Here is a 21810-nt window from a genome sequence, read left to right on the forward strand (position 1 = left end):
TTGCCTTAACTGCAAACATTCGCCCACCCCTGGCTGCCAAAAACATACAGCTGATACAAAGTAAACTCGGTTGCATCTGATATTTGACAGACAGCTCATGGAAAAAGCATGCAGTATACTAACAGAAACAAACATGTCCTTAAGAAAACATTTTGCAAGGAGTGCTTGCTGGCTTAGATATGTTTCCACTTACTCAGCAGATACAGCATTCCTAACATGAGGTTATTTTTATCCTTCGCTCATTTTAAGGGAATTTTCTGTATTCAACTGTTGGTATTTATAAGCCCATGGTTCTCCACGCCTGGTGTTGCTATGATAAGCTCACCAAGCATGCTCCATCTCTGACACTGACCGATTGGCCCTTGGTGTTAGCTAACAGCATTGACGTCAATGCATGGCTGAGAAATGAGCTTGGGCTTTAGGGAAGAATAAGTAAAGAAGTACTGAGTCATTATTACATATAGCCAAGCAAGATCCTTTAGAAAGTGTCAGTTAACCTTGAGCCTCTATTAAAGCAATTCTATCCTTCCCTCATAATAAATAATCTACCAACACTGTGTATTTCAGCATCCCATTCTGGATATTGTATTCAATGTAAATGCAGTTCAGATTTGAAAAGGTATCAGCATTTTGTCTTCCTACTTCTACAACCCTTTTCAGATTGTACTGGTCTAAAATTATATATAAACAGTTAACTGTGGTATATCACAGTCTCTGAAAGGGTGGAACAAAAATGTAACTGGGAAGCGCCATTGCATCAAACAGAAACGGCAAAGCTCAACATGTGAGTTAAAAATAAGAAATATGAAATTGATAAAGGTCAGCACTTGAAGTGGATTAATATTTAAACTGAAAATGTTCGAACACAAGTTGAATTGTTTTGTGCCAAACTGACAAAGGTGGAGGAAATAAAACAAACAAAAAAAAAATCTTTAATGAAATTGATTGCAAATGGAAATTTATAAAACTCATGTTCTCATTTCTGTTTAGTCTATTCTAAATCAGCACTTAACATTCGGCTTTTCATTTCATCACTTGGCCGTACTATTCCAATGCCTGTCAATCACAGGGTCTGCCTCATTGCACAACTCTACAGTCTGCCATCCAACCAATAGATTGAATTGCCTGTCATGTATAAATAATATTGTTGTAGTTTTGCATTTCAACTGGTGGTCTTCTATGTCATTTTGTTTAAGGTATTGGCATTATGATTGAGTGTTAAGGTTATGGATGGACAAGTAAACTCACGTTATTGTTGGATAACTACCTTGTATTTTGTTATCTATTAACTGCAAAGGGGGATGAAAAAAAATCATTTTTCTTTAAGTTTGCAATTCAGCAGTAAAAGCCCTTTTCAGCAGCAGACACACACACACACACACACACACACACACATATATATATATATATATAGGGGTGTGTGTGTGTGATCAAAATGTTTATTGTCTTGTTTGCAACTGGTTCAGAATCTTGACTAAAACCAGAAAAATGGAACATATCACCCCAGCATTGGCTTCTTTGCATTCGTTTCCTGTAAATTTTAGAGTTGATTTTAAAATAATGAATAAGGCGCAAAAGAACTTGGCACCAACCCATTTAGGAGAACTGCTTACCCCATATATTCCCAATCGTAGCCTTAGATCTCTGAATATGGGATTGCTGGTATTCCCTAAAATACAGTATGTTAAATGGGGAGGAAGGGCTTTTGGTTATAGAGCCCCAAACTTTGGAATGAGTTACCAACACATGTGAGGAAAGCTGAGACTATATTTGTTTTTAAAACCAGACTAAAAACACATTTGTTTGAGCTAGCATTTTTATAATATGTATATGTATGTATGTATGTATGTATGTGTATAACTGTTTTAGGTTTTATTGTTGAATCTGTTTGTATTTTATCTGTGTGTATATATATATATATATATATATATATATATATATATATATATATATATATATATATATATATATATATATATATATATATATATTAGTTTCTGGTGTTTACATTATATTTTTCTTAAACTTTGTTCATCGGACATGTTTGTTTGTTTGTTGTTTTGTTTTTATAAATGTGACTATTTTTGTCCTGTAAAGTGCATTGAAGTACACCTGTATAAAGGGCGCTATATAAATAAAGTTTAATTCGATTTGATTATAAGACAGAATGATGAGCAAGAGCCAAGCAAGTTTTGTCCTTAAAGGAATTACTAAATCACCACAAGGGGGTACTTTGATCGTATAGGGGTAGATGTAAGGATACGGGCAAAGTGATTTGCGGGTGCAAAACCCCCATAATGCAGCTGTAAATCATGTTTAGCAGCATAAATTCTGATTTTAGCGGCTGTTAAAAATGTGGCATATGTAAAGAACGGTGTGCATCTGGCGCTCTGCACCCGCTGTCAAATATGCAAATGAACCATTAAAATTATATTGAAATGATTTCAGATGAAGAAAAGAGCATAGAACTGGGCAGGATCTGGATACTAAGCAGGTGCAAGGATTTTGCCTTGCACTTGGACAATTGCTGACCCTCCAGAAACTTTACACCTCTTCTTACAAGGTGCAAACCATTGTAGAAGTGAGTAATTGAGAGCTGTATAAAAGCACACTCCTGCAGAGACATGTAATTGGCTTCAGGATGGCTGCTGTGGTACATTTCCTGATGCGCCTATGCTTGGCTCTTGTTGAGGAGAGACAGGAACACGTTCAGAGGAGAAGGGCAGGACAAAGAAGACCTGCACGTTCAATCCCAGGGTCTTTTTATTTGGGGTGCTGGAGAATGCAATGCTAAAGCGTTTCCAAACAATTCAGTTTCACGCTAAGTGACCTCTGCCATAAGAACGCTCAGCTCCTTCTCAGAAAACTTATTTACTTATTTAAATTTATTTGAAAATATATGCACTGAGCCTATACTTGCATCTACACCATAACTCTATATGTATTTATTTTTAATTTAAGGGATTGGAGTTCCCTCTAGAGGTGAGAAATAATAGAATATTAAATAATAGAAATAATCATACAATAATGCAAATAATATTGTATGTAATGTTGCATAGTTATGTACAATGTATAGTATGTCTATGGGATTTAAGTCTGGACCAATCCAGGTTATCAATATAAATGTTGGTTTGTCTCTGAAAACATGAAATTGTGGGTCCATTGTGTATGTACTCTTCACATTTCAGTGATGGTAAACTCTGTTTTTTGCTCTCCGTTTGTTCTCCAGGAGAAAAGTATGAGCTCCATGCGGGAACAGAGTCGACACCCAGCGTGGTCGTCCACGTCTGTGACAGCGACAACGAGGAAGAGGAGGAACCAAAAAACTGCCCCAAACCAAAAATCATCCAGACAAGGCGCCCCGATCTTCCTGTGACCATGCCTCACTGAATTCCCTGCTGGAAAGAAGGAAACTTGTTCCGCTGTCTCTCTCAAACACACGTTTCTCTCGGAACGCAGTTGTCTTTCCCTCACAGGAACTTTGATGCTCAGTAACCTTTTGCTGTCCACATAGTCGTGCAGCAAGGGCTAGAAGGGGCTTGTTCTGTAGCACACAGCCATTAATGTATGTTCACATCATCAGTTCTGTGGGTCTCGCATCATTGCGTTTCGTGACTGTTTCCTTTCGGTTTTATTGTATTCGTACTTTGTCTGGTAACCGGTGGTTGGCAGTGGAAGTCAGTGATGTTTGAGCAATGCCTCCAGTGGAAACAAAGCCTCAACTGATAAGAAAATGGGAGTTTACTTTTCAAAGGACAATTGTCACGCACTTAACACTGCTTACCACTGGCAGCTGTATTACTGAGTAGTACATTTTTCCTCAAACAGTTTTTTGACAAATACCCCTAACTGTTATACACATTATCTTTCAGTAACTCTTCTTTCTTTTTTGTTTTTTTGTTTTTGTGACTGACTCACGCATTGGCAAGCGATGCGTAGAAGGTGGTGTTTTTCTGTCTTAGAGGCAAGGCCTTCTGAAAATAGTAGTGGAGTCAGTTACACAAAGCCAGTCAAACTTAATTTTAGTAAAATGTCTGCAGTCTGTAAAAGTGTGTGTGTGTCTGTCTAGAATAGTTTGGAATGCACCTCTTTCTAGCAAAATGCATGATCATTTCAAAACAGTGTATTGCTAACAATCAAGGGACTACTGTATCATTTTGCCACAATAGTGCCACAGTGGTTAAGAGTGCAATGTTTATTAAACTTCCATATCTAGCTATCAGCGTAGAGGGTTTGTAAAGTGATGCCTTTTGAGATAGAAACACTATGGCATTAGCTGCTGAAATCGTTCAACGTTTTTGATATTTTAAATGGGTTAACCAGATTCTGAATTGGTTAGGTGCCTATAATAACACTATGTAACACAATTTTTGTTCCTGGGTAGTAAGTATTATTTCCTAATTGCTTATGCCTCAAAAGAATAGAAAACGGCTATTATTCCCCACAAACTTTGCTTTTGTGACCAGGACAGGTAAATTTAAAAATATCACTATTTCCAATGAGAAAACGGGCGCTTTTGTGTCTTTTTGTTCACATAAAGTCAGAAAAAAACAACATATGAATCCAAATTAACATGTATTTATACTAAATACAAAAATGACTACAAAAGATTTAGAAGTGAGTAGTTTTTTGAGATTTACGATTATACTGTAAATTTACAGTATAATCATTAAAACAGAAAGCAGCCTGTCTCATCCTTTTACCATTCACCTTCGGAATACATAAAAGGCCAGCATTTGCAGATCTCAGAGTGCGTTCAGGCTGATAAGGAATTAGCATATCATTTAGATATTGTGGAGACAGTCCATTCAGTGCTTTACAAACTAGTAATACAATTTTAAAATCAATTCTGTAATGCACAGGAAGCCAATGCAATGATGCCGACACAGGCGTAAGGTGAGCCCTTTGTTTTGTTCTAGTTAGCATTCTAGCAGCAGCATTTTGCACTAGCTGTAGGCGTGATATAGCATGACTTGTAAGTCCAGAAAATAAGGCGTTACAGTAATCTAACCTAGAAAAAATAAAAGCATGTACTAGTTTCTTTGCATCATCCAAGGACAAAAATGATCTAACTTTTGCAATGTTTCTTACATGATAGAAGGACACTCCCTAGTAATGTATTTTATATGTAGTTCAAAGGAAAGTGCAGAATCAAAAATAACCCCCAGGTTTTTCACTTCATATTTTATATTTGATTTTAGCATACCTAGATCACTATTTGTCAAGTCCATCTGTTGATTAGAGCCTAAAAGTAAGGCTTCTGTCTTATTGACATATAGGTGCAATTTCAGTGAACCAAAAAGCATTTTAGAAAAAAGGTTTGTGTGGCAATAACAGACAGCCTGCAACTCAGTACTGAAAAAGCGATCCTCTTCTGTCTTGAAATCTGGACAGTAAAGACACTGTGACTCACCATGACTGAAACTAGCTAACCCTACACTTTTCTTTCCTGTGATAGACAGCTGATCTCATAGTGGAAAAAGAACCATCCAACTGCTAGCTTTTTAGAACATTCTGAAAGAGTGTATATGAAATAAGAATGACTTACTATCAAATAACTCCAGTAGAAGTCAAACGTAGGACTTATTGGAAACCTGATGATTTTATAGGTGTTTCTAGAAGACTGTTCTACTGTGAAATTCAGTCTAACAGAGGAACATTACATATATGTTTTGAAATACAAAAATTTTATTTAGTAGCTGTGGGGACACTGATTCCATGTTATTAGGCAGCACTTCCTTTTTCTCATTGGATCCATCCCTACAAGGCTTTATCATTATTATTTGTGAGATTGTCTCCCATCATTCTGAATTTCTCTGTCTAAACATTAATATGTCTCCTTCTCCATATTAATGTATAATTCTGTTGGAAAAATGTAATTGGTTTATCACTTATTTTGACATTATAAATATGAGTTGATAATTTAGTTGCATGTATATATATATATATATATATATATAAAAAAAAAAAAAAAAAAAACATAACAAGACTTTGCTTTATTATATTGGTTCCTCTATATTATGAAGCATTATTTACACCCATGGTTGCTTAGTTGCAGTGTGTTAAATATAAATTGCAGGTTACATCAACTTACAGTTATTATCAGTAATAACATGTAACTTATTACATTGCTACATATGCAATTACTATGGAAGCCTGCTGAAAATAAAGTGTTACAAGTACAGTGAAATCCCTTGCTTTGATCATGGTTTTATACAATACCTTGATTTTGATTACACAAAGTGGCTGGATTTGTACTGGGTGAACAGCAAATGGAATGAACATTGTACCAAGCGGTCAGTTGTTGTGATCCACGCCCGATAAATCAAAGTTTATGGCGTTGCCATAACTGTACTTTATCATGACTATGGTGTTGCCATAATTTAGAATTAATCCAGGCCCCACTTGTGTCCATTACAAGTCCTGTTTTGTTTTTTTACTTGCTTTTGTTCTTTAACATTTTGATGCTAATAGTGCCCTTATGAATTAATATGTTCGTTTCAGTTCACACAGTCTTTGAGAACATTGGTTTTTAGGTGGGGGAAGTCATTTGTTATGGCCCTCATTCCCAAAAATGCTCTATTACAAGTTTGTTTTCTCTGGGTTTAATATAATTTTCCACCATACATTAAGACCCTGCACCTTTTTATGATGTAACCAAACCAAGTGTTTTTTTCTCTTTTTTTTTTTTTTTTTTTTTTTTTGTTAAATACTAAACCTACTTTACAGAACGCATGTTGGATTAGGACGTAGTATATGTTGTATATTATTGGCATTAATGTACTGTTCATCTAAGTGTCAGAACTGCCTGCTACACTAATGTGACATATCTGTATATATTAATCAATACTATTTTTACTGCATTTTTGTACAAACATGCATTGTAGGTATGAAATAGAAGTTTAACTAGTTCAAAAATAGCATTAAAGAGTTTGGTTTTAACTCAATTTGTAAAGACATGTATTTATTTTCTTCTGTTATGAGTAGCTCTAACACCATGGTAAAACTCCTTGGTATTTAGTAACTGTTGGATGGTGCAAACGAGCTCTGAGCAGCTTCTCATATCAGCCTGAACTAGCGTTGACGTAAGTATAATATAAGCTATACCTTATGAAGATCCTACACAAATTTAAAAAATGTTTCAAACAAACCGTAGAAAACGCAGCATATAAAAGTGTATTACACACTTTTACAGCATACATTTATGACTACAAATAATATGCACAGAATAAAATATTAGATAGTTGACCAGAACTGACTTGCACTTATTATTCAGCACAGCTGGAGTCTCTGGAAGGTAAGGCAGACGGGCCGCTTCATCCTGCCATGGAGACGTTGGTCAGAGCATTGTGCACAATACTCATTAAGTGTTTTCTTCTTGTGCCCCATTTTCAAATCAAAGTAGTAATTGTCACTGTATGCCTAGCAAAAGCCTACCTACACCTTAACCCACTAATTTCATAAGTAGGTGCTTTGAAAGTGTACAGTCAGTACAGGTCTTGATGATTGACAGTCATTTAAACAAATGAGAGCATTCCGGCATTGCTTCAGTCAGCAAGATACTAACAGATCACTGAGATGATTGACAGTGACTCCTAGCCTTTCAGAGTGGAACAGAGACAGGACAGACAGTAAGTATAAAAACTAAACAAACTATAGATGATTTCTAAATTGTTTTTTTTTTTTTGTACGAAAATAAAAAATGAGTGGTTTTACCAACATTTATCCTAGCAAGCTTAACTATAACATTTAGCAAATATTGTGGTATTAGGATTATATAAGAAAACTGGGTGTTTAACCCTGAAATTGACTTTCAAACTCAAGTAATTAAACTTCAGGTTTTCGATGTCTTAAATTATTATTTGCCCATATGATGAAGTTCTTGTGCCTATAGGCTGGGATTTCTGTACTGTTCTTTATTTATGTCTCTCCTCAAAAGACTTTCATCTGAGTAACCATGCATGTGTTAGAGTTTTCTTCTGAAGATTACAATTTATCAAAGTATTCCATCATGAAAAAATCCATCTATTATTAAAAAGCCTATCACATGGATACTGGAATATATTCTTTAATATCAGTGAAATAGTTTTAATGACAGTGAAAATGTGCTGATAAAATGAAAGGAGGGAAGACAGGAGTTCGCTTTTTTCCTACCTGAAATGTTTTGATCAGATAGGATATATATTGTAGTAAACTGAACCTCAAAGTAAGTAAGTCCAGGAACTGTGAACCCTGTTCACCCCTTGCTCTCCACTGTGAACAGCTATAATGTAGAAGTGCGGTCCTGAGCTGAGCCACCAGAGGGAGCGCCACTTTATATAGCTGCAGGGTTTCTCTGGGTTGTGGTGGTTACACAGGCTCGTCAGAGCCATTGAAGGATATGCATGTGTACCTGTTCAACACATGGTGTAGCTATCTTTGTTTAACAAAATTGCATAAACTTACCTCCTTCCATACTGGATCTGCAAGGGTAGAAACACAAAAAAAATTACCTGGCAAGAATCTCTACCCCCTTTTTCATAGCCTGCACACAGCATGTTTTCATTGATCATGCGGATTCATTTTTTACATAAGTCCCAATTAATAATGGGCATTTTCACTTTCTGAAGACGGTCAGGAATGTTTTTGCCACCTGTTTTTATTACTGGAAACCTCTCTGTATCATTTTCCTTTCTCTTTAACATTAATTATTACTGTATATATATATATATATATATATATATATATATATATATATATATATATATATATATATATATATATATATATATATACACCAGCATAATAAAACATACACACAATACTATAATATAAAATACATCATTCTACACATTCCACTGTATCTTTATTTGAAGAATGTTCCTTATCAACTTCAACTAGAATTCTTTATCCCACTACAATTTCCATTACATGAGAGTAGATGTTAAAACTTCATGCTGTAGATGTTAAAACTTCATGTGATCCATCTGCATCTCCATCCATTTGTGTTTCCTTCCATCTGATGATGTAGATATCCTTCTGCATGGTGTTGATGGCTGTAATGCTGGCTCCAGGTATCAGCTCATTTTGCCTCCCCAGCGCCTCAGCACACACAATGGCTGTGATGCTGGCTCCGGGGATCAACCCAGTGCTGTCTCCCCAGCTGATCAGCATGACAACCGTTTGGATTGAGCTAAGTAGGGTACATCTCTGGAGTCTTCAAGTGGGCACCTTCCATCCTCAGTGTTTCATCGACTACCCCACAACACCTCAAAAGGGCTCAATGGTGATTCTGGCATCCCATCCTCACCCCCCTCCATCCCCCACAGCCATCTCAAAGTGCTTCTCAAAAAAAGATAAAACGGCCTGTAAAACAAGACTGAATAAAGATCAACCCTAAGCATAGACGCTATTCATCAGTGTGCCCTATCCATATAAAGACACCCTATGTCCTATTAGTGTTACAGTATGCCACTTAATATGATAAAACAATCTGACACGCCTAATAGCATGTTCGTCTAAATCACATCTCGTGAATTGCAGCAATATGAATTTGAAGGTGGTTAATTAAAATGTTCCTAATAATTTAAACCTAACCTTCTTTAAACAAATTAGCAGTACTATTGTAAAAGGTGACCAATCCTAGAGTATAGCATCTTTCATTTTCAGGTCCTCTTAAAACATTAAATATGCATTTAAAGCAATCCTCATGCTAATTTCACTAGTTGCTCTATCTGGGTGCTTGTGTGAGTAAATTTTTTTCTTCTTTCTGGAATCTTAAGAAGAACCCAATACGTTTGGTTGGTGATTTTGTTTTAAAACAAAAAACATACCACAGAGATTTCCCATCATCTATTGAAAATAAATAAAAGTATCATCTTTTCAAAAAAATTAATATATAGGGGCACACTTATTTTACACTTATTCTAGCTTTTAATACATTTAGAACAATCGTTCATTTTGTGTTAGTAGTTAAGAACCCAAGAACACAAGAAAGTTTACAAACAAGAGGAGGCCATTCGGCCCATCTTGCTCATTTGTTTGTTAGTAGCTTATTGATCCCAGAATCTCATCAAGCAGCTTCTTGAAGGATCCCAGGGTGTCAGCTTCAACAACATTACTGGGGAGTTGATTCCAGACCCTCATGATTCTCTGTGTAAAAAAGTGCCTCCTATTTATTGTTCTGTATGCCCCTTTATCTAATCAACTCCCCAGTAATGTTGAGGCTAACACCCTGGGATCCTTCAAGAAGCTGCTTGATGAGATTCTGGGATCAATAAGCTACTAACAACCAAACGAGCAAGATGGGCCGAATGGCTTCCTCTCGTTTGTAAACTTTCTCATGTTCTTATGTAATCTTCATTTGCGACCCCTGGTCCTTGTTTCTTTTTCCAGGTCAAAAAAGTACCTTGGGTTGACACTGTATACCTTTTAGAATTTTGAATGCTTGAATCAGAACGCCTTGTAGTCTTCTTTGTTCAAGACTGAACAGATTCAGTTCTTTTAGCCTGTCTGCATATGACATGCCTTTTAAACCCGGGATAAGACTGGTCGCTCTACTTTGCATTCTTTCTAGAGCAGCAATATCCTTTTTGTGGCGAGGTGACCAGAACTGAACATAATATTCTAGATGAGGTCTTATTAATGCATTGTACAGTTTTAACATGACTTCCCTTGATTTAAATTCAACACAGTTCACTATATATCCGAGCATCTTGTTGGCCTAGATGAAGACATTGTCTACATGAAGACATTTCTGAGTCAATATAAACTCTTAGAGCTTTTTCATAGATTCCTTCTTCAAATTCAATATCTACCATATGGTATTTTATAATGTATTTTGACAATGCTGTCTAGTTAGCGGTTTATAAATAACTGTTTTAATTTCTTTGAGTACTATCGGGAGGATCTCATCTGGCCCAGGGGATTTGTTTATTTTAAGAGCTCCTAGTCCCTTTAACACCTCTGCCTCTGTTATCCTAAAGTTTTTTAAAACTGCATAGAAGCAGGTCGACATGTGGGGCACATCGTCTGTATCCTCCTTTGAAAAAACTTGTGAAAAGTAATCATTTAATATATTTGTTATTTTTTTCTCTTCATCTAAGATGTTGCCATTTGTATCATTTTACCTCCTCCTTGAATGTTCTTTTGCTGTTATTGGAAAAACTTTTTGGAATTGGTTTTAGCCCCCTTGGCAATGTTCATTTTTATCTCTCTCATGGGCTTTCTAACTTCCTTTTTGACTTAACCTCCCCCTCCAGTTGGTACCTTGACAAATTGCGCTAGGAAGCAGTCATTTGTCATTTCTACCATTTCAATTTCAGCTGTCATGACAAGTTCATATATATATATATATATATATATATATATATATATATATATATATATATATATATGACATAGACATAGATATTGTGGCAGGGCAAGAACCCTGCCTGTAAATAATGTGGTGTTATGTGTTTTGGTTGGCAGGGAAGGAATTAATTCCTGTCCCTTGCTGTTTTGTTTAATTGTTTTATTAATTGAATTAACTGCATAACTGAGGCAGGTATATTAAAACAGAACAAAATGGTTGGTCTGTATCTGTATTAAGGTTAAGGCCTGAAGGAAGCCTGTTGGGGACAGACCTGACAACCTGAAAGGTATTCAAATATTTGAATAAGTATGTGTTTGGGTACAGGTAAACTGTTTAGTGATGGTTGAACTTTTAGGTGTTAGGTTTTGGTTTTGTGTAAATGAATAACCCTACCTGTGCTTATGGAGTGAAGATGGTCCTGCATGTGGTAAGGCCCCCTGGTTGTCACATATATATATATATATATATATATATATATATATATATATATATATATATATATATATATATATATATATATATATATATATAAAACACATTTTTAGATCATTTCTGTTTTCCCCCATCCAGTAACCCAACAATCTTCATAGTTTTCATTGTTAAAATTATTTTCCACAGGGACTGGTGGGTTAACCTTCAGTAAAGCAATGTTATTATCTTGACTTTTATTATATTGACTTTATTACATGTGGAAAAGCTTCTGCTGAATGTCTGTCTGGTTCCACCACCCTTCCATTTGTTGGTATCAACTCTCAAGACAACTTTTCTGCTACAAAAAAAACAAAAGGAAAGAAAAAATGTATAATATAACCACCTGTAACAGGGGAGATCTGTGCTGACTGTTTGGTGCATGCATCGTAATGCAGGACGGGGGCAGCGGCCTCGTAGATTCGTCTGTTAGTCATGGCAGTGACACGGAGAGGTGGGGAAGAGGGTGTGTTGGTTTTACCTCTGTCTGAGTGGCTGAGAGGCTGACCATGGGGGATTACTGACCCTATAACATAATGCTCTGGTGCTCCCTCAGCCTGACCCTTTAATATGAAACGGCCAGCTGGTGGAAGCTCTGCTGCCGGGCTGAGCACGGCCAGAGAAGAACGAGCACAATAAATGGGCAACTTGGGCACAACCCCGAACAGTATGAGTAGGTTAAGGGAACGGGTGAGCATAGTATGGAGACCCAGGCCATGCGGATAGTGACGGTCGGGGTAACGCTGCCGAGTGCAGCACCTTTATTATGTAGTTTTATTACTGTGGGTTTTTTCACCTTTTTCACCTTTTTTATTATTATTTTTGAGCACTTGCATGTGCACTGGACCGTATACCAGCATTGGTAACCCTGTGGTCCTGTTTACTGTTGCCAGTATTCAGGCCACAGACAACGGCTCCCTCTGCCGGGAAAAATAAATCAGTGCACCTGAGCAGTGTTACAAATAAAGTTCTGTCTCTGTCAATGAATTGTCCACCACCCTTCCATAACATCCTAGCAAAATGATAATGTAAATACCCATGAAAATAAACTGCATGAAAAAAATGTTACAGCAGTTTTGTTTTTGCTGAAACAAAAGGCTATAGGATACAGTTGGTAAAAACAAACAAATTAAAAAAAAAAAAAACATTTGATTGTCTAGCTAAAAAAAAAAAAAAACGGTTTAGCCTTGTTGAAGAAGTGCCTCACCAGAGACCATGGAATGTTATTTGGAAGCATGGAGGGTTCAGTTAGCCACAGTTAGCCATATGATATCCCACTGATTCTATGTACTATTACTGCATGGTTGGCTTGGTTGTGAGACAGATGTGTTTTATGTTTCCATAAACATGAAAAAGGCCCAGTTCCTAGGTCACGTGAAGATTCTGCTCCTTGACATGGTTGTGGTGAAGCCTTAACACCACGAGACAGGGGCCTTGGGGTGATTGTGCAGAGAGCAAGATTCAAACAAGTGGCCACATTAAAAATGTGCCTTTTCCACATACCGCAACACAAACACAGGAACCTTGGAGAAATGTGGATTATTAGACTACAATATCTAATAATAGATTATCTTGTCTGCACCACAGCATTGTAAGGTTCATCTTGAAATCTTTATCTTGCCACAAGCACTCGTACCAGTGTGGAATTATAACTGAAACTCCCTAATTTATATCAAAGTACAAGCTCTACGCTGGTAACATGTTTAACATTTTACTGATACCTGTTTACATTTAGGAAAAGGAAACATTATTAGAAATTAAATAAAAAAATAACTTGTGTGATTATGCTGGACAATATTATTAGTTTAACATCTAGAATCATTTTCTTCAGCTTGGTTTATCTTAGGCTTATTAAATATTTTGTTCCTCTTCCTGGGAATGGAATCTAATGGATGCACATGGTGTCACATTTTTAACTAGAGAAGGCTGACATAAGATTTTTAAACATTTGAATTGCGTGGACACAGTAATATCAAGCAATGATGTCACTGCAACCTATTGCTATAAGTGGAAATAAATTACATTACAATATGCAGTGACATCATGGTTTCGTATATAAAGAACACGAAAAGACCCATTCGATACAGAAAATTATTCTTAATAATGAATATCCACAGATTTACAAAACATGTATGTCAAGAAATATAATTTAAATAGAAAATAGACAATGATTTGTGTGTATGATCACTTTAGCATTTTCAGCAGTTGTTTATTCCAAATACCACACTCGTTTTATCATTAAAGAGAATGGTGATGCGATCCAGTGGACAAAGGGTTCTGTTTGCAGACCTAATGAAGGCACTAGGCAATGCAATGCAATGCTCAAAACTAAGAAGAACAGGTGTCGTATCTTGCCTTACCTATGATACATTGTCTGAGTTTGAGAAGAATATAGAGCCCAAAAAGTCACCATCTAGCCTGTGAGAAAATTTGTAGTTCTATTTTTATAGCATTGGTGCACTGTAGCAGTTAAGGTCAAGGTTTTAGCCATTCCATTAAATCAATCTTTCAATAGACACCATTTGTATGGATTCCACAAGATGGCAGCATCTACAAATGTATTCTGACATTAATTCAAATCTTGACCAAACATGCACAAAAGCAGACACGTTAGAATAAAATAATCATACATGGTATCTGCAAACAAGAAGATGATCGATCTACAAATGCCAATCCCACACTGTGAAACTGCCAACACTCTCCTGTGGTATGGCAGGCTGTTGTTTTTAGCTGTACCACAGCACTACTTTCACCCGTAGTGGGCAGCAGCACAGCCCAAAGGACAGATGATTTTTATTTCATTGCTCTAAAGGAGGTGTTTAAGATGAACAACGTTCATAATGGATAGGAATACAGTGTCTAAACTACCAGCCAAATTAAGCCTCGCCAAGCAAACAACAAAAAAAAAAGGATTTGTTTGTTTTTTAAAGATGTTGATGAGTTGACAGATTTATCTGATGGCAAACTTCACATTATGTAGCAGTCAAACAATTTGGTGTAAAATGAAAACCACACAGTATTTATACAATTAGTTTTGACCCTACTTTCTGAGAGTTGTGACTACCACTGATGAGTTAAAAAGAAAAGTTAATTGAAGGCCATTTAAGGCAACACTTCAATAAAAGGTTTGGCACAAGATGCATAACACAATATGTAATGGGCATTGTTTTATTTTAAATGCAAACAATTATATTGTAATTACAAAAGAACAAAAACCTGCATGATTACTGAATTTATATTGGATTGGAAGTAGCCATTTATATATCAATAATGTCACTTTTGAGGGCACTGTAGTACTTTTTAAAAAATAAAATGAAGATAACACCTCACATTAGGCGTCTCTAACTATATTGTAACTGCACTGCAGTAGCACAGTAATTACAAAATGCTTAATTGAACTATGTAACCACAGTGCTGTTAATGCTAAAATGAAAGGTGTTTCTTACTGCAATGCAGTACCAGCAGAACCTGTACAAATCCAGCAACTCTGAACAAGGAGTTCCATAATTCATTCAGTATGTTTTGGAAGGAAGTTTTGCTTAGCCTGCTTACCCCTAATACTGAAACTAGTCAATCGAACTAGTAACTCAGTGCAGTGATTGGTAGCAAGTGACAGTTTGAACATACATCGCATTGCTTCAGGTAAGGGCTTGTGTGGTGACGATGATGAGCATGTCTTCATGCGAATTCCACTGCAGTTAGTAAGTAGTAAATAAGTAATTACGTTATTTGGGCATTTAAAATGAAGCGTTACCCAAGTGTTCAGAAATATGGCTGCTATCTGTCTTTTTTTTCTGGGTAGCTTTAATTTTTTTGGATGACTCGTACCACTGATGTCTGAGAGCTATCGGGTGAATAAAAACCTGATGCTCATCTTCCCATTATCATGGGCAAGGCCGCTGATATCTGCGGTTCAAGAAGGAGGAACGACTTACATAAATCCTGGTTTGAGGACAACTATCTTTGGAGGAACACCACTGTAATTAAAATAGTACACTGTACGCTGTCATGAATATAATATAATGGCAATTATTTGATCTGTGTAGACACTATCACTTGACATGAAGAACAGATATTTTGTAGACCCGTAAATGCAGTGTTATTTAGATCCAAAGTAGAGCCCACTCAGCTGTGCCTCTAACAGCTCAACATAGTTTTCCTATAACTGTTGCATGCAGCTCAGCTTGTATGCGTTTTGTTGTATGTGAAAACAGTGAATGTGAAATTGCCTTTACTGTCACTGTGATGCCAACTCCCAATCCTGTAAGCCAGATTTCCATGGAGGCAGATTTATACTGACTGCATCAACTGCAGAGAGTACAAGAGCCACCTGGTCAGACAGGAGGAAGGGCCAGCTGAAGGGATTAATGCTGCCAGCAGGTTTGTTTTTCAGCTGCCTGGCTGCTCTCTAAGCTCTGGGCCAGGAATTGTTTTGATCATTTTCAGTAAAATTTCTGTTTTATGTTTCAGTAAATGTTTGATTACCTCCAGTTTGTTTTTTGATTTTTGTAACTGCTTGTGATACAAACAGCAGGTAACACTGGACATCATAAACTCTGATCCCCCTTCACTGTCTTGAATTACTGTCACTGTGCAGAGTTGTCACAGTAAAGACATGTGTTTTTTGGATTGTTTGGTAGAGCAAGTACTACTTTAGCAATCAGATTTTTGTCTTTTTTTAGGATCCACTCTTAAAGAAAAATAACACTGGACCAGAGCACTGGTTGAAAATCAAATGTGAGGAAGGCCTATGAGCAACTATTATATGAAGTTCTTGGGGGCCAATACTATAAATTCCACAACAGTAAAAGTAGTTTTTCTTGATTTAAGTCTTCAATTCCCCACAACAGACAGCTGCTATCGAATTGTAACCTGTTCCATGTGCAATATTTTTTGTGAAAGATCTGACAGCTCTAAGTATGCCTAAGGTGTTTGTTATTTGTTTTGTAACATTAATTAATAGTTTGATTTTGCTATATCTCAACGCAAAAGTTGTAGTGAATAATGTTGCATTGGACTTGCATACCAATTAATTTGAGCACAATTTTGAAATGTATTGTTTTAGAAAGAGACAATATTTAAAGTTTTTTTTTTTATTGTTATTACTTTGACAGTGTATACAGTGGTCCATAATTTATACATAATATGCTTTTGAGGGAAACAAATAGAGAAATTACAGCAATAATTATATTATTAAATAAATATCTGTAGCACTTTTAGTGATCTTACTAATGCAATCCAACCCATTCACATTTAGTTTTACACTTAACTCAAATTCAGTGGTTACTAGGGGTGTGCTGATACTCGTTCTCGTAATTGCCTTTAAGAAGTACCTATCAGCAGGTATTAACTAAATCCATCCATTAATTAATGTGTTGATAACTAAACAAGAAATGCTGTCCTTCCCTTACCTTTACAATTGAGCCTCCACATTAAATTTACAGCCTCTTTAACTCTTCTGCTGCGGCACCATTAGAAATTGTTCATATATGAACGATGATGTAATGGTGACATTAGACACCCATTTTAAGCCTTTTTAAACAACCATTGGTTGCTTACCAAATGACGGACATCTCCAAAGGCTCCAATCAGGGATGGTTTCAAAATGAAAGTAAAGTTAGATAGACAGAGAACTAGACGAGTGAGTTTTATTTATTTATTTATTTATTGTCAGGAGATTCAGCAATCACAAGTACAGACTTATCAGAATTCCCACTAAATCGTCCAAAATATTTATAAATGCAAAAATAAATTAACAAAATATTAACTATAGTGAAATATTCACAAGATAAACTTCAGGTATGGCTCTCCAATCAAAATGCATTTCACTAAAGCCCTAGGCTAATAGAGATACCTTTTATTATGGGGTGCAGCATTTCAGTATCTTAGGTTTTGGTTTTGATTACTGTATACAATATAATTTTAAAATGCAGCATTACCAGAGAGCATACGAAATTGCTTTACATAACCTAGAATGCTTACCGACCCGAAAGAAAAAATATATTTTTTACAGGTGTTGATGAGTTGACAGATCTATCTGATGGCGATCTTCTTCACATTACGCACCAGTCAAACAATCTGGTGTACAATGAAAACCAGACACAGTATTTATACAATTCTTTCTGATCCTACTTCCTGAAAGTTGTGGCTACCACTGATACTGTTTTTAGGTAGGAGATCATTAAATTGTATTGAGGCATTTCTAAAGAAAAATTAATTTTCGAGTAACATTTGAAACCATATTTTTCACATTCAAACTAGGTAGGTTATATTTCATCTTAGAGTTCTCAACTGAAAGGTATAATATAGCATGCTTTCATGTATATTTGTCCTGATACACAACCCGAGAGTCACGTTATGCCAGTCAGACTTCAAACAGGTCAAATGTTCACAAGAGCAGAAGGGTTAAACTAACAATATTTTTACTTTCTTGTTCTGAAATCAACATATTAATGAATGAATTTATGTAATACCTGCCAATAAAAACTTTTAAAGGCAATTGCAAGTGCAAGTATCAGCACACCCCTAGTGGTTACCACGTTCAATCATTCTAGCTTGGACCCAGCCATTTATTATAAAATAACAATTTCTAAGGCTTTCATGATAACAATTAATAGTTTCCATTATTGACAAAAAAAAAATAAAAGGATTCCAGTGCTATTCTGTCCGGTTAACTTCAAGGCCACATTGTTCCACCTGCTGCTCTTGCGTCCTTGTCACAGCAAAGGCAGGCTGCTATTTCGGAAGCCCGATGGGGCAGGACACCCCTGTGCCACTGAGCCCACAGTAGCCACTTGGGTTCTTGCTCAGGTACTGCTGATGGTAATCTTCAGCGTAATAAAACTCCTGGGCTTCTCGGATTTCTGTGCTGATTTCACCATGTTCATTCTCAGTCAGCACCTGTGAAAGTATGCAAACAGAAACACAATGCTAACAATGCTAGTAGTTATTTAAAATACAGTGCCGAGAAATTGTTTGTGAACCCCAATGACAATTATGGAAATTCCATAGTTTTACCATGATAGCCTTCTTAAATCAAAACCAGTCTTTTCTTAAATATCCAATAGGATTTATATTAACAAATTCCATGTCTTTTGAAACAAAAAAAGATGTATGAATTAGACAAACAATGAGTAATTAAGATTCAGGGTATGTGAAAAAGTAAGTGAACCCCTGGTTTTATCAGCTCAATTAAGGGGATAATTAGAATCAGGTGTTTAAATAATTAGGTAGATCTTCAGGGGTGAGTTTGGGAGGCCCCACTCTATATAAAAATCAGAAACTTTGTGAGTTTGATCTTCAACATACAGGTATGTGGAAACACGTCATGCCACGAGCAAATCTCCGAGGACCTCAGAAAAACAGTTATTAATGCTCATCAGTCTAGAAAGGGTTACAAAACCATTTCTAAGGATTTGGGGCTCCAACAATCCACTGCCCAACAGAAATGGAGAAAGTTCAAGACCACAGTCACTCTATCCAGGAGCGGTCGTCCTACCAAAATCTCTCCAAGAACAAACTGGAAAATGATCAAGGAAGTCACAAAGAACTCCAGAGTAACATGGAGGATCTGCAGGCCACTCTCGCCTTGGCTAATGTGAGTGTTCATGACTCAACTATCAGCAAAAGACTGAACAAGAATGGTGTTCATGGAAGGATAGCCAGGCGGAAACCACTGCTCTCTAAAAAGAAAATTGCTGCCTGTCTGAAGTTCGCCACATTTCAGATAGAAAATCCACAAGACTTCTGGAACAATGTTCTCTGGCCAGACGAGTCAAAGGTAGAACTTTTTGGCCTCAATGAGAAACGTTATGCTTGGCGAAAACCAAACACGTACAAACAGAAGAAACTCATCCCAACTGTCAAGCACGGTGATGGGAGTGTGATGGTTTGGGGCTGCTTTGCTGCCTCAGGACCTGGACAGCTTGCTATCATTGACACAAGCATGAATTCTGTATTGTATCTAGAGGACAATGTCAGGCCATCCGAAGCTGAACTTGAAGTGGGTCATGTAGCAAGACAATGATTGTAAACATACAAGCAGATTTACAAAAGAATGGCTACAGAAGAAGAAATTCCACGTTTTAGAATGGCCTAGTCAAAGTCCAGACCTAAACCCCATCGAAATGTTGTGGCAGGACCTCAAGTGAGCTGTCCATGGAAGGAAGCCCTCAAATGTCACTGAGTTGAAGCAGTTCTGTAAGGAGGAATTGGCCAAAATTCCTCAAAACTGATGTGTGAGACTGATGAACAGTTACTGGAAATGCTTATTTGAAGTCATTACTGCTGGGTGCAACCAGTTACTGAATCTAAACGTTCACATACTTTTTCACACATGGATATGAATGTTGAATCATTTGTGGATAAATAAATGTTTTTTATCTTCTATCGTATGCGTGTCGTGCCAAGCCATTGAACGGCATCATCATCAGCAAGGTGCAAAGCCGGCAGTCCATCGGGGAACTAGGTCAGTGGGCAGTCGTCGACGATGTGTGACATGGTTTGTCGGGCTCCACAGCTGCAGGAAGGGTCGGCGGCTTGAACCCAGTGAACAAGGTTGGCAGCACATTGACCCTGCCCTGTCCTGAAGCGGTTCAGCGAAGTCCACAAACGTCTGGGCAGATTGAAGCCAGGGGGACAGACAAATGGCTCAGCTACGAGGGAATGGTTAACAATGTCAGTTGTGGACCACTCGACACTCCATGCCAAATTAGATGTTATTTCCAGAGGCGGTAAATCTAGCCAGATGGGTCTCCTGGATGACAAACGAACTTCAGGGTGAGAGGAGATGTCCTCGTTAAGTGGCAGGGTGTTATTTGCCTGTACTTTCACCAGCAGTTTTGCTGTCACTTCCTGACGACGAAGATGCAGAGGTGGAATGTTGCTAAGTACCGGCAGCCATGGAAATGGAGTAGGACGTAGAGTCCCTGAAATTGTGCGCATGGTGGTATTTAGCTGCACGTCAATTAGCTTTGTGTGGGATGAACGCGCCCAGACCGGAGCACAATACTTGGCTGAGGAATAACACAGAGCAAGTGCTGATGTTTTCAGTGTCTGGGCACTGGCACCCCAGCTTGAACCAGCCAGTTTACAGAGTAGATTGTTTCTGGTACTGACCTTTGCTGCCATTTTTTTCAGGTCATCATGGTAGGTTAACGTTCTGTCAAGAGTCACGGCGAGGTACACCGGTGTCGGGTCATGTCGGATGCGTTGCCCATTTCAGATGATGTTGATCTCACGTTTGGCATTTACATTGTGTTGAAAAAGTATCATATTTTGTGTACATTTTGTGTCATTTGATTAATCAGGTTATCTTTGTCTATTATTAGGACTTAGATTAAAATCTAATAACATTTTAGGTTTGAAATATGTGAAAATCCTAAGGGGTTCATAAACTTTTTCTCGGCACTGTAAGTCACTTGCATTTTACAGAGACAAAAGTCCTACTTTGTAGTAGATGTGCTCTGACAACTGGAAGAATCACACGTTGAACAAAAGCAAAAAAGATTTAAAAGCCTTTCTTTCAAAACATAAATAACCTGTGTACTATAGAAAACAAACTAGATACTGGGATGGGGAGGGAATCTAAAGAGGTATTTACAATTGAGATTAAACTATCCTGTCATCCCCGCCACCCGCTGAATAATCACAGAAGGGTGTGCAACAGTAACCTTAGTCAAATTCCTATTATACCTGCTCAATCCCATGCTCTGGATTGGACCAAGCTACGTCTAATAAGACTCAGTTAATTTGTGATTTTATTCAGGATTACAACATTGATATTCTCTCTTTAACAGAAAAGTTTCCCTGATTGATGCTTCTCCACCTAACTATTCTTTTTTCCAGAAAGCTCGCTCTACTTGGCCGAGAGGTGGACTTGCTATTGTTTTCAGCAGTGAATTTAGAATCAAACAGGAAATTGTTGAAGGTTTTTCGTCTTTTTAAGTTTTAACATTAACATTCAATAGCCCATTGCCTGTTCATATTATAAGTATTTATCGTCCACC

At 37.1% G+C, this 21810-nt stretch overlaps 2 protein-coding genes across 6 annotated transcripts in view; one reads left to right on the forward strand and one right to left on the reverse strand.

The window, feature by feature from the left end:
* rcan2 (regulator of calcineurin 2) overlaps window positions 1-4420 on the forward strand; it is an 82324-nt gene extending 77904 nt beyond the window's left edge. For all 4 annotated transcript variants that reach the window (XM_041249729.1, XM_041249728.1, XM_041249730.1 and 1 more), the window contains one exon: window positions 3230-4420. In XM_041249729.1, coding sequence (XP_041105663.1) covers window positions 3230-3390 — 161 coding nt within the window. In that variant the 3' untranslated portion in view covers window positions 3391-4420. The remainder of the gene's footprint in view (window positions 1-3229) is intronic.
* A 14051-nt stretch (window positions 4421-18471) lies between these two features.
* msra (methionine sulfoxide reductase A) overlaps window positions 18472-21810 on the reverse strand; it is an 87800-nt gene continuing 84461 nt past the window's right edge. For both annotated transcript variants that reach the window (XM_041249733.1, XM_041249735.1), the window contains exon 6: window positions 18472-18703. In XM_041249733.1, the coding sequence (XP_041105667.1) occupies window positions 18539-18703 (165 nt within the window). In that variant the 3' untranslated portion in view covers window positions 18472-18538. The remainder of the gene's footprint in view (window positions 18704-21810) is intronic.

The sequence above is a fragment of the Polyodon spathula genome, chromosome 5 (genome assembly GCF_017654505.1).
Source record: "Polyodon spathula isolate WHYD16114869_AA chromosome 5, ASM1765450v1, whole genome shotgun sequence".
NCBI classification, from domain to species: Eukaryota; Metazoa; Chordata; class Actinopteri; order Acipenseriformes; family Polyodontidae; genus Polyodon; species Polyodon spathula.